The 14,345-nt window shown below is 39.6% G+C and overlaps 1 protein-coding gene across 3 annotated transcripts in view; it reads left to right on the forward strand.

Moving 5' to 3' along the window:
• The window catches only part of TMEM38B (transmembrane protein 38B), a 90,097-nt gene that overhangs the window by 61,095 nt on the left and 14,657 nt on the right, over positions 1-14,345 (forward strand). For all 3 annotated transcript variants that reach the window (XM_032765845.2, XM_032765847.2, XM_032765846.2), the window contains one exon: positions 7,014-7,170. In XM_032765845.2, coding sequence (XP_032621736.1) covers positions 7,014-7,170 — 157 coding nt within the window. The remainder of the gene's footprint in view (positions 1-7,013; positions 7,171-14,345) is intronic.

Below are 14,345 nucleotides of genomic sequence, written 5' to 3' on the forward strand. Positions count from 1 at the left end.
AAAGGCTACCCACAGTGCACCGCTCCAGAAATCGACGCTAGCCTTGGACCATGGACGCACACTATCGAATTAACGTGCCTAGTGTGGACGCGCACACTCGACTTTATAATATCAGTTTTAAGAAACTGATTTTAGCTAATTCGATATTATCCCGTAGTGTAGACGTGGCCTAGATTAATTCCCTCACCAGCCTTAAAAAGGATTTACCTAAGGCGGGAAACCTTTGTTTGATCCCCATTCCCCTACAGAGGAAAAGTACCAGCAGTGTTCAAGGTGGTATTTTGGATCAGGTGGTCTTATCACCTGATCTTGCAGTGTCAAAGCAACTATGAAACCATGTTTATTTGCAATGTCCACAAGAAGGAACTCCAGGCAGATGGGAGATCCACATCTTCAAAGACTCATTGTCTTTTTCTAATGGCCCATTACGTCGGATTGCTTACTGTCTGGTGTGCATTTCCCCAAGTACACACAGTTGTAATTGTTATATAGTCAGTATTCTGAACTTTAATTACAGAAATGATACATGCATCCTAACGTTAGTAAATCATAGCCTTTCCAATGATATCTTACAAGTCATCTTGCATAAAGTACATCTTAGTTATGCCATATTCATATCATAACCATATTTCTATGAAGGATATGGGGTATAACTTTCCAGTAATCTCATCTGTCCAGTTCAACAAAGCAATCTTTTGAATAATAACTTGAAAGTACCTTTGAATCGTGACCATCTGAGACTTGTTGAGAGTGAGATTAGTCTCCTCTCCCATCCCAAAAATATACTCTCTTCTTCCTGTCTCTCTCCCATCCCCTGGTAGTCAGATACATGTTTAAGTTGGATCACCCCCTGAAAAATGTCAGAACTCTCATATCCCTGCAGACAAATTTAAGTCCATATAATTGTAGGGAAAGCAGTTTTAAAACTTTCTCCATGAATGGTCATGCATCTCTATAGGGAAGATTTCAGGATCTGAAGGTGGGATTAAATGTTTGCCTCCCTTCTCTAGAAACTAGGAAAGGGGGAGAGAATACCTTAATATGTAATAAGGGGCAGTAGTCCCAACATTTCAGTCTGCGAGAGTGCAATGCATGAATGCCCTTAACTTGATTACAAAAATGGGGCAGGATGGGAGTGATTGTTTTTGTCCTTTTAGGGCTAATGTGACTCAGGGTATGGCTACACTTGGAATTTCAAAGCGCTGTCGCGGCAGCGCTGCGGGAGCACTGCCACGGCAGCGCTTTGAAGTGTGAGTGTGGTCAGAGCGGCAGCGCTGGGAGAGAGCTCTCCCAGCGCTGCACGTAAACCACATCATTTACGGGTGTAGCGCTTTGAAGTGTGAGTGTGGTCAGAGCGGCAGCGCTGGGAGAGAGCTCTCCCAGCGCTGCACGTAAACCACATCCCAGCGCTGCTGCCCTGATTACACTGACGCTTTACAGCGCTGCATCTTGCAGCGCTCGGGGGGTGTTTTTTCACACCCCTGAGCGCGAAAGTTGCAGCGCTGTAAAGTGTGAGTGTAGCCAAGCCCTAAACCAAGGTGCGAGCTAGGAATGCTTTAAAGTAGAATTGATAAAAATCCATAAATCTGTCTAGCAATCAAAAAGAGATTTTATCACATCCATAGATATATGGAAATAAGCACCCTGCATACTTATTGATCCTTTTAATCAAAGATGCCTTCATCATCTTTCCTGTTAGTTACACCTGCAATATCAAGAATTTCCATTAAGCCCAGTATCCACATATTGAGTATTTACCAAACTACTGTCCTTAGGCTGACTGCCATTATGATACAGAGTATAGCTGTCAGAACTGGATTATTGACTTATGAGAACCATCTCACACTCAGGAGCTGTAATAATCAGAGTAATTTATTGTTTCATAATCTGGAACTAATAATAAATCAAGAGTTTTTAACACTACCTGCTGATGATAAAATCATAGAATATGAGGGTTGGAAGAGGTCTCAGAAGGTCACCTATTCCAAAACCCTGCTCAAAGCAGGACCAACACCAACTAAATCATCCCAGCCAAGGCTTTATACAGGCTGATATACATTTAAGCCTATTTTTAAATACAAAACTAGGCAAAGCCATTATAGAGCAAAAGTACAAGCAATAAGAGTAAATCCGATGTCAATAAATGAATGTTTCTATCAGCTGAATCTGCTGTGGGTATGAGTTCATACCAAATGAGCTCTATTTTTAAGGAGAAACAAATGAATTTATGATCTGGGCAATATCAGTGTTTAAAGCAAGTATTCCAAAAGTCTGACCACAGATTTCAGTGGCGGATGTTTTCTAGGGCAGAACATAGCGCAAGTATAGCAGTCTTCAGAAAGACATTGTTCTACTTACTACTTTCTTAGAAATAATAGTGGTCAGAAAAGTCTAGTGCATGCAATGAATTCTAACAGTACAAGAAATACTTGTTCAGATAGACTATTCTGTAGTCCCCTATACAAATGAAGCTTTCTTTCCCTCAGGGTTTTAGGAAAGTTTGGGAGTAAATAGCTTCAAAAGTGCAAAATTATGTAGGGTGTAGAGGATTAAATAATATAAAAAATATCTGGAGATATACCTATCTCATAGAGCTGGAAGGGACCCTGAAAGGTCATTGAGTCCAGCCCCCCCGCCTTCACTAGCAGGACCAAGTACTGATTTTGCCCCAGATCCCTAAGTGGCACCCTCAAGGATTGAGCTCAGAACCCTGGGTTTAGCAGGCCAGTGCTCAAACCACTGAGCTATCCCTCCCATTCTATCACTGCTTCTTTTTCCCTCTCCAGGCCTCCTTTATCCCAGATGTAATTTTAGATTAGATTGCAGTTCTGAACAAACTATTGTATGGCAGGCTGCATTTATCAGATCACTTTCATTGTTGAAGTGTCAACACTACCACTGCGACTGATATTTCTGCTTTGTCTTGGCGCATGTTTTTTCTTCTCTGCAACCTTTTTGTCTTTTCCATTTTGCATTCTTTTTCTCCCTCTTCCTGCTGCTTATTTTGCTTTGAGATATTTGTAGGATCAGCAACTGAAAGTGCATCTCTGTCAGTTTCTCATTGCAGTTCATGCTGTCTTGAAAGTGATATAGCTAGCTGGTGGTCTGTCACCCGTTGTGCATCTGTATAGGCTGCAGGCAGACAACTGGTTGGGAAGAGTGATTTGGTGTCAATTATATGTGTGTAAACTTGCCAGACACCAGCTGTGTGTTTGTGAGGATGGGGGGAGATTGATGAATGCTTTCTAGGGTTTTCTTGAGCTAGAAGGTGTGAATTTAGTGGGGCTTATAGGATCAAAATAGGTTTCACATGCTGTCTTATACTTTGGAAGTGTCAGACTTTAAGAACAGAACAACAACCATGCTGGATCAGACCAATGATCCATCTAGCTCAGTATCCTATCTTCTGATAGTGGCCAATGCCAAGTGCTTCAGAGGGAATGAACGGAACAGGCCATCGTTGAGTGATCCATCTCCTGTCATCCACTCCCAGCTTCTGCAGTCAGACTCTAGGGACACCCAGAGCATGGGGTTGCAGCCCTGCAAACTTGGCTAATACTCATTGATGGCCCTATCCTCCATGAATTTATTCTTTTTTGAACCCCATTATAGTTTTGGCCTTCACACATCCCATGGAATGAGTTCCATAAGGTGACTGTGTTGTGTGAAGAAGTGTTTCCTTTTGTTTGTTATAAACCTGCTACCTATTAATTTCATTGATGATTCCTGGTTCTTGTGTTATATGAAGGAGTGAATAATACTTCCTTATTTACTTTCTCTCCACCATTCATGATATGTTAGAGGTCTATAAAATCTCCCCTTAGCCATCTCTCTTTGATGCTGAAAAGTCTGTCGTCTTAATCTCTCCTTGTATGAAAGCTGTTTCATACCCTTAATCATTTTTATGCCCTTCTCTGTACTTTTCCCAATTATAATATACTGTGTCTTTTTTGAGGTGGGACCACCAGAACAAAATTTCGGTAGATTAAGGATTCCTTTATTAGGAATCCTGCATCACTCAGGTGTCAGGCATTCCAGGATCTGGAAGTAAAACTCCATGACTTCAGCAGTTTGGAAAGTATGAGGAGAGGGAAATGATGGTATGCATTTATTAAAATATTGATGTTACCAGATTACTGGTCCCTGAATATTTCAGCATCTGGAGGAGAGGTTGGGAGACTATTTTATCAGAGTATCAACACCTGAGTTAATGTGCTTTAGTGTCTTGTTTCAGCAGGTATTCTTGATGTTTCAGGATCTGCCCTGCACTTTGGTCCTGGATAACTCTTTTGTCTTGGCACACATCCATTGTCTTCAGGGGGCAGAAGGAATGCTGCTCATGGGTTCAAACTGTGACAGTGAACTATATCTGCGAAGGGCAACCATGTTGGTTATGGTATCTCCCTTTAGTAGACCATGTCTGGCAGGAATATTAGATTTGCTTGCAGAGGTCATCTTAGCCACTAAAGAAATGTTTGAAGCCATCATAAGAGGTTCCTAATTGCATTTTTGCTATCTGGATTATTAAACTATTATGTTTGGCTGCTGTGAGATTTGAAGGTGTATCCGACCTTTTTATGTTTGACCTGGCAAGAGGGCACATTAAGTTTAATTTTGTTTCCATTGAAGCTGCTCATAAATCCAGTCTAAGTCAGCATAAAAGGAGGCATAAAGTTATTTAGCTAATTTGTGACAAAAATTCAATGAGGAATTAATGAATGGCCTATCTTACCTACGCAATTTGGTGACATGATGCCATATGATATTCAGTGTAGTTAAGTATGGGGTGGTGCATGTTGAAAGTAATAATTTGAACTAATCTCAGTAATAAATTCTAAATGAACTCTAGCTACTCAGGAAAAAAAGGTCTTTGGCGTTGTGGATAGTTCAGTGAAAACATCTGCTCCATGCTCAGCAGGAGTCAGAAAAACAGGCAATTTTAGTTTGTATTAAGAAGTGAGTATAGTGTATATGTTGAAAATATTCTGATCCAATTATATAAATTACTGGTGTGTATTGTTCGATTCTGGTCACCTCGTTTTAAAAAGTATATAATTAGAACTGGTTGAAAATGCAAAACAGTGTTACATTCTGATGACACTTCAAATTTTAACTTTGGAAAATTTGGCCAGCTCTAGATACATCAGAAATAGAAAGGGTCTGGCGGGAAGAGGGGATATCAATTAGAACAGTGGTTCTCAAACCTTTGTGTTGGTGACCCCTTTCACACAGCAAACCTCTAAGTGTGACCCCCTCCCTTATATATTTAAAAACACTTTTTAAATATATTTAACATTATTATAAATGCTAGAGGTGAAGTGGGGTTTGGGGTGGAGCCTGACAGCTTGCAACCCCCCCACGTAATAACCTCACAACTCCCTAAGGGGTCACAACGCCCAGTTTGAGAATCTCTGGATTAGAGGCATTGCAAGGTTTCTCAGAGTTTTAAAAAAGTATATACCATATATACTCATTCATAAGCCGAATTTTTTTTAGTAAAAAAGGGAAGGACCAGAGAAGGGAGTTGGCTTATGAACGGCTATAGAGAGGGAGAGGTGGGACACAGTCCCTCCCCACAACAGAGGGAGCAAAGAAAGGGAGCAGAGCCAGAAGGGAAGAGGAGGGGCCAGAGTCTCTCTGCTTCTGGCCACGCTGCTGTCCCCCAGCCTTCCCCAGCCTCCGAAGCAGCTGCAGCTCTGGGACTGGCAGGTTGCGGCCGTGCCGCCTGGCCCGGCCCACCGGAGCAGGCTGCGGCTGCGCTGCCCGGCCTGCCAGAGCAGCTCCAGCCAGGCCAGAGACATCCTCCCCAGGCCCTATCCAGATAAGGCGGGAAGGGATGGGATGAGGAGAGTGTGGGGTGTCCTGGGCCAGGGCTGGGGTCATGTGGGGGGTGGTCACAGGGGTTACTCCCCTGAACCCCAGCTTCTCACCCCCCAAAGAAATTTCCCCACCATGAGGGTAAGCAGCTGGCGCACCGGGACACTTTGTTTGCTTAGGTTTACCTCTGTGCCTGCGGACGCTCGAGGTAAACAAACCCTCTCGGCCCACTAGCGGCTTATCCTGATGGCTCGGGAGCCAAAGTTTGCCCACCCCTTAATTATAGGGTTGGCTTATAAATGAGTCATAAACATTTTCCATTTTTACTTATCCATCAGGCAGGGGGAGTCGGCTTATAAACTAACTGGCTTATGATCGAGTTTATATGGGAGGAGATGAATGTGAGGACATCCGATATAAAAGAATAAATGATATATAAAAGAGTAGTCATTTTTATCCATTATAATACAATAAGGGGACACACAAAAGACTTTGAAAGATTTTAAACTGATGATTAACTCCCTTTTATGCAACATCTAATTAACCTATGGAACTTGTAGATTCAAGAGACCTTTGAAGCTAAGGATTAGCTATTTATATGAATAGTAACATCCACAGTAATATTAAATAGGATAAATATTTTTAAGGGATAACTTTTTTCACCTTTTCCCTGAAACATCTGGTACTAGCCACTAAAAGGTTAGATGTGATCCATCTAGCCTGATAAAACTTGATGTACTAGGTCAGTCCAATGTTACTGAAGTCACTCAACTTTCTGTGTTTCATTTGCACAGTGAAGATACTACCTATTGTAAAGTGTTTTGGGGTCTTCTTATGAGAGGCGTTGAGTGCAGTATAGAGCTTTGTTGTTGCTAGTAGGTTTCATAGCAATATTTTGGCAATCAAGTTCTCATGCATAGGTGTTTTTCTTTTTCTGATCTTTCATTAACATGTTTGTCTTTTTCAGGGGATTGATGTGTAGAATTTTGCATCATCGGTCATAATATTACCCGATATTCAGTGCTTATCTTCAATGATATGTAATCTTATCAAACAAACCAAGCCCGTGTCTGAATTATTTGCGTGTTACTGATATTTTAAAAAGTTTTAAAATTTGGTGTGTTTGATACCTCCTTACTTGTCTTGTACAAATATGTCATTTAAACATGCTGCCTTTTTACTTTGTTTTGTTTCAGGAGCAGTGGAAGTGTCACGCCGGAGTCCGATTGCATGTTGGTTTAGTGCTATGCTTTATTGCTTTGGTGGGTCTATTCTGTCTTCCCTGATGCTTGCAGAGCCTCCTGTAGGATTCCTTACAAACAGCACTAATGTCTTCCTGGCATCTTCATTCTGGTAAGCATGCACAAGAGTATAAAATAAGTACCTTTGTTTTTTGTATTAGTGAGCTCGTACTATGTGCACACTTAATAAGTCTAGTGCTTATGCAGCTGCTAGAGCTCCACTCATAGTAAGCGACAATGGGGCAACTGTAGCAAAAAACCTCCCTAGATACAAAACCCCTGGTGTGGACACAGTCAGAGAGTCTTCAGAGTTAACGCTGATTGGAATTAATGGAAGCAGCTTGACTCTCTTGAAGGAGCAAGTTTATCTTTCATTCTCTGTCTTTGGAAGGCTGTCTCATGTAGGGCCATTCATTTGACTTAAAGCGTTTTCTATTTATTATTGGCAAGTGATAAGTCAGTCTCTTCCAAGTCTTGTAAAGAAACTAGAGGAGTAAGTTTGCCCAAGGCAGAGTTTATCATCGTTACTTTAAGAAGTAAGCTTATTCCTAGAAGGATGACGCATAGGGTCTGTCTAAGTTTAAAGGATTTTGGGGTAGCTATTGGGCATCCAGATTCTACTAAGAAGTAGATGTTTTTCTGCTGCTAGAAAGGAGGGTTTGCTGGGACTGATTCCACCACCCCCTTTCGTTCAGCTTATGCTTCTTGGCAATGACCTCCTTTATTTACTGCCAGCTCCCAGCTTGATGTTCTGAAACTAACAGACGGGAGTCATTTTGGGAACGAAAGTGAGGGAAAAATTTACATGGAAGTCAGGAGCAAGTTTAATGGGAAGGCAGGTGAGAAAGAGGCAGTGAATTGGCTTGCTGTGGAAAAGGGATAGGTTTCAGAGCTTGGGGTTGAAGGGTGAAGGAGATCTTGTTTTGTTCCCAAGCGTCTGTCTATGCTGCAAAAAAGTGTGTTCAACTCAGGTTAGCTTTCTCGGGGTAAAATAGCATTGAAGACATGGCAAATCAGCTTTTAATTTGCATTAGCAGCTCAAATTAAAGCCTATAGGGCAGTCTGGGGTTGAATTTAAACTGCTAGCTCAAGTTAAAAGCAGAGTAGCTGTGTCTTAGTGCTATTTTAACCCAAGTTCACTAACGAGGGTTTGCTAACTAAAGCTAAGAATGTACCTTTTATTTGTGGTATACCCAAAGGATGGCGGCTGGGACTAAGGCAGAGCTCCAGTAGGGAAGAGCAGAGGATGTACTCTTCTTTAGTACATTAGTTCAGAACCCGATTCTTCAGTTTTCCAGTAGTTAACCTATACTGTATATCTAAATTGCTGTGAGATGCACCATTATCAGATATGGGGTTTGAACAATTTTGTTGTTGAGGAATGCAGGCCTTACTGGACCACTTCAAGGAAGCAAAAAATGGAAGCAGTTAAACTCAAATTAAGAGAGAGTACCCTTTACTTGTTTGGATTTTTGCAAAAACTAAACCTTATCTTATAGCATCAATTTCTGTTCCTTATGGTTGACATTGCAGACAATTATCAGCAAAATACACTTAATCTTCTGGGGGTCTAATGCAAGTTTCACTTAAATTTTGGAACAAGAAATGGATCAGAACCTTTCACAAATTATAAAATGGCACTAGTTGCTTTAAGAGAAGTGTGCTTTCTCAATTTTTTTTTAAAAAAGCAAAGAACTTGGAAAGCACAATATTTGTGTGTGGAAATGATAAATTGCTACTAGACAGCAAAAATTTAAATCCTAATCCTGCTTTCTGGAGGACTTGAAAACCTGGGGAATATTTAGAGTCAGATTTAATTAACATGGTTTGGCTACTTCACAACCAAAGTGCCAGATGACCCTTGAAATCAGTTTAATGGGGTTTGTGCTGGCTTCTGAGAATTTTTTTTATTTTTTTTTGGTTTGGTTTTTGTTTCCCTGTGGCTTTCTTTAACTACCATAAGATGTAGTGAAACTTTATCCCAATGAGGCTTTTTTTTAAACAACTAACAAAATCATCCAAACCACAGGACTTGGTGGTGACGAGGGACTTCAACTACCCAGACATCTGTTGGGAAAATAATACAGCAGAGCCCAGATTATCCAGCAAGTTCTTGGAATGTATTGGAGATAACTTTTTATTTCAGAAGGTGGAGAAAGCAACAAGGGGAGAGATTGTTCTAGATATGATTTTGACAAATAGGAGGAACTGGTTGAGAATTTGAAAGTGGAAGGCAGCTTAGGTAAAAGTGCTTATGAAATGGTAGACTTCATGATTCTATGGAATTGTAGAATGGAAAACAGCACAATAAAAATAATGGATTTCCAGAAGGCAGACTTTTGCAAACTCAGAGAGTTGGTAGTTAAGACTGCTTAGGAAGCAAGTCCAAGGGGAAAAACAGTTCTAGAGAGTTGGCCATTTTTCAGAGAGACATTGTTAAGGGCACAAGAGCAAACTATCCCACTGCCTAGGAAAGATAGGAAGTATGGCAAGAGACCACCCTGGCTTAACCAGGAGTTCTTCAATGATCTGAAACTCAAGAAAGAGTCCTACAAAAAGTGGAAACAAGGTCAAATTACAAAGTAGGAATATAAACAAATAACACAAATACGTAGGGACAAAATTAGAAAGGCCAAGGCACAGCATGAGATTAAACTAGCTAGAGACATAAAGGATCACAAGAAAATATTGTACAAATACATTAAAAGCAAGAGGAAGACCAAGGACAGGGCAGAGCCATTACTCAATGAGAAGGGAAACAATAACAGAAAATGTGAAAATGGCAGACATGCTAAATGATTTTTTTGTTTGCTTTCACCAAAAAGTTGGTTAGTGATTTGGAAGTCTAACATAGTGAATGCTAGTGAAAATGAGGTAGGATCAGAGGCTAAAATAAGGAAAGAAGAAGTTAAAAATTACTTAGACAAGTTAGATGTCTTCAAGTCACCAGAGCCTGATGAAATACATCCTAGAATACTCAAGGAGCTGACAGAAGAGATATTTGAGCCATTAGCAATTATCTTTGAAAAATTATTGAAGGCAGGAGAGATTCTAGAGGACTGGAGAAGGGCAAGTACTGGAAATGAGGACAACCTGGGGAATTACAGTCAGTCAGCTTAACTTCTGTACCCGGAAAGATAATGGAGTAAATAATTAAGCAGTCACTTTACAGACAGCGAGAAGATGATAAAGTGATAAGTAACAGTCAGCATGGATTTGTCAAGAAGAAATCATGTTCGACCAACCTAATAGCTTTCTTTTTACAGAGTAACAAGCTTTGTGAATGAGGGGAAATGGTATATGTGATTATATCTTGACTTTAGTAAGGCTTTTGATACTTTCTCACATGATTTTCTTGTAAACAAACAAGGGGAGTACAACTCAGATGAAATTACTATAAAGTGCATGCATAACTATTTGGAAAACCATTCCCAGAGAGTAGTTATCAGTGATTCACAGTCAAGCTGGAAGCATATCAAAAGCAGTTCCACAGAGACCAGTTCTGGGTCTGGTTCTATTCAATATCATCTTCAATGATTTCGATAATGGCATAAAGAGAACACTTAAAGTTTTGTGGATGATACCAAGTTGGGAGGGGTTGCAAGTGCTTTGGAAGATAGGATTATAATTCAAAAAGATCTGGATTAAACTGGAGAAGTGGTATGAGGGAAATAGGATGATATTCAATAAGGACAGATGCAAAGTACTCCACTTAGGAAGGAACAATCAGTTGCATACATACAAAATGGGAAATGACTGCCTAGGAAGAAGTACTGCAGAAAGGGATCTGGAGGTCAAAGTGGACCACAAGCTAAATATGAGTCAACAGTGAACACTGTTGGCAGAAAAACCGAACGTCATTCTGGGATGTATTAGCAGGAGTTTTGTAAGCAAGAAACGAGAAGTAATTCTTCAGCTCTACTCCGCGCTGATTAGGCCTCAGCTGGAGTATTCTGTCCAGTTCTGGGTGCCACATTTCAGGAAAGATGTGGACAAATTTGAGAAAGTCCAGAGAAGAGCAACAAAAATGATTAAAGGTCTAGAAAACATGATCTATGAGGGAAGATTGAAAAAACTGGATTTGTTTAGTCTGGAGAAGAGAAGACTGAGAGTTGACAAGTTTTCAAGTTCATAAAAGGTTGTTACAAGGAGGAGGGAGATAAATTGTTCTCAATCTCTGAGGATAGGACAAGAAGCAATGGGCTTAAATTGAAGCAAGGGTCGGGGTAGTTAAGCACTGACATAAATTGCCTAGGGAGGCTGTAGAATCTCCCTCTTTGGAGATTTTTAAGAGCAGGTTAAACAAACACCACTCAGGGATGGTCTAGATAATACTTAGTCCTGCCATGAGTGCAGGGAACTGGATTAGACCTCTTGAGGTCCCTTCGAGTCCTACAATTCTATTTTATACTCTTGTTTTGTTAAATGAAATGAGTTTGTTCATTGACGTACTCAGGTGGAAGAGATGAAAGCTACTTTCTGAATGTAGTCTTCTAATAGTTGTTAGTTTAATTTACTTTAAAATATATTTTCTGAACAAAACTTCAAACTCACAAATCCCTATTTAGAATTTACTTTTAGAAACCAGTTACAAGAAAGTTAACCATTTGATTTCTTTAAGGACACAGTCTCCTTGAAATCTAGTCAATTATAAAAGACTAAATAGTATCGGGTACTATGTGTCCCCTCAGTCCTCCTACTGGCTTTATAATTGTAGCCTGTTATAAAATCACATTTTTATTTTTAAAAAATTGTACTTTTGCTGAATGAGATGTGCAAAGGACAGATTCCTGTTTGGTTGCATCCAGGGAAAACAGTAAAATGGTATGCAAACTGGGAAAAAAGAGAAATATATATTCTGTGTTCTTGAGTGTTACATATAACTGGAGTAGGTATACCGTTTTCACAAGTGACTTTTTTAGATTTGAAATTAGATGAAGATTTCTAACCATTAGAGGAGTGAAGTTCTGGAAGAGCCTTCCAAGGGGAGTAGTGGGGGCAAAAGACATATCTGGCTTTAAGACTAAGCTTTGTAAGTTTATGGAAGGGATGGTATGATTGGATAGCCTAATTTTGGCAATTAATTGATCTTTGATTATTAGCAGGTAAATATGCCCAGTGGTCTGTGATGGGATGTTAGATGGGTTGGGATCTGAGTTACTACAGAGAATTCTTTCTTGGGTGCTGGCTGGTGAGTCTTGCCCATATGCTCAGGGTTTAACTGGTCACCATATTTGGGGTCGGGAAGGAATTTTCCTCCAGGGCAGATTGGCAGAGGCTCTGGAGGTTTTTCGTTTTCCTCTGCAGCGTGGGGCACGGGTCACTTGCTGGTAGATTCTCTGCATCTTGAGGTCTTTAAACCACGATTTGAGGATTTCAATAATTCAGACATGGCTTAGGGGCTTGTTACAGGAGTGGGTGGGTGAGAGTCTGTGCAGGGGGTCAGACTAGATGATCATAATGGTCCCTTCTGACCTTAAAGTCGTTGAGTCTATGAATGTTAGGTTTCAGAGTAACAGCCGTGTTAGTCTGTATCCGCAGAAAGAACAGGAGTACTTGTGACACCTTATCAGATGCATAGAATGGAACATATACACATACAGAGAACATGAAAAGGTGGAAGTAGCCATACCAACTGTAAGAGGCTAATTAATTAAGATGCGGTTGAGGTATTAGCAGCAGGAGGAAAAAAAATTTGTAGTGATAATCAAGGTGGTCCATTTTAGACAGTTAACAAGAAGTGTGAGGATACTTAACATGGGGAAATAGATTCAATATGTGTAATGACCTAGCTGCTCTCTCTATTCAAACCCAAGTTAATGGTATCTAGTTTGCATATTAATTCAAGCTCAGCAGTTTTTTGTTGGAGTCTGTTTTGACAACGCACCAAAAGATGTGAAAGAGCAAAGACGACAGTATATAAACCAAATGTACTGTTAAATCAGACTTAAGTGAAAATGGTGTGTATTGCTCATGACCCAGTACAAACATTATGAAACCTTTAGAACTATTAGTTATGTAAAAAAACTGTTCTTGCTCACTACTAGAACTTTACATTGACTTATCCTATGATTCCTATTTGGTCTTAGAGTAAATAAAGCAGAATTCATACCCTAAAATATAAACTGGTAATGTGACCCTTTGTTTTCTCTATCTGGTAATTCAGCATCAATAACATTTTAAAACATTATGTGGAATAGCAACATCTACTGGTAGCTGTTGGTAGTTGCATAAAATAATAATGTTTGGAGGGTAGTAGAAAACAACAAAAAATAGAGAACTGTGGATGATTCTGCCATTGTTCAACAGAATGCTGTGGATGGTCTAGTTTTTCAGTAAACTTCTTTTTCAATATCAAAAACAGAATAAAATAAATACTATGCTTCATAATTACAGCACCAACACACAACACTGAAAACTGGTAAAATCCATTTGAATTTCCCCACAATTTATAGGCTTTTTAATAACTTCTGTTAATAAGTTAATAATTAAGTAAACTGAGTAGTACAAAAATATTAAGGCAAATTAATCCCTTGGAGTAGAGAGGTGAAACTCCATTTACTGCAACACCTGCTTACACAAGAATTAATTTTGTCCAATGTAGATATTGTCACTCCGCAGTAGCATTTATATGAAGGAACCACTAGCATGGGAGAATGCTGTGAAAGTAAACATTAGCAATTCAATTTCAGCCACAAATACTTTGCATATGTAGTTGTTTGTAATTATTACACCAATCACATACAAATTGCATAGTGAAACAAAATGTTCCCTTGAGCTGGATGGAGGCAACTATAAATTTTATAGAATGGATTAAAAATATCTATAACACTTGCACTAGATAGTGCTTGACATGTTAATGAACAAATACTTAAATATACACACACATGCATATCAAGTGTCACTGAATTATTAATTTGATTTAAAAAAGATAACTGTTTGTGAAACTGAATACTAATCTGAGCAGAACTCTTCATTTTTCAGTTGTTCTCTAACCATTTAACATGTTATTAATGTTCAGTATTTAAGTTCAGTTGTGATTTTTATTTTGGATGACTGACCATAGTGGCATGCAGAGTTGCAGCCTCTTGCAGAACGCTTCAAGGTAAAAAAGCCTTAGCACTGGATCGAACTCTTACCCCCAGTATGTGACTACGATTTACCAATGGGCAGAGTTTATATGTTCAATATCCAGAGGTTTAATTGTCTATAGTAAATAGCAGTTGCACAATACAGTTTGCATCCATACTATCATGCACTGATGCATGATCACTCTTTTTCTCATAT

This window comes from Chelonoidis abingdonii, chromosome 6 (assembly GCF_003597395.2).
Source record: "Chelonoidis abingdonii isolate Lonesome George chromosome 6, CheloAbing_2.0, whole genome shotgun sequence".
NCBI lineage: Eukaryota > Metazoa > Chordata > Testudines > Testudinidae > Chelonoidis > Chelonoidis abingdonii.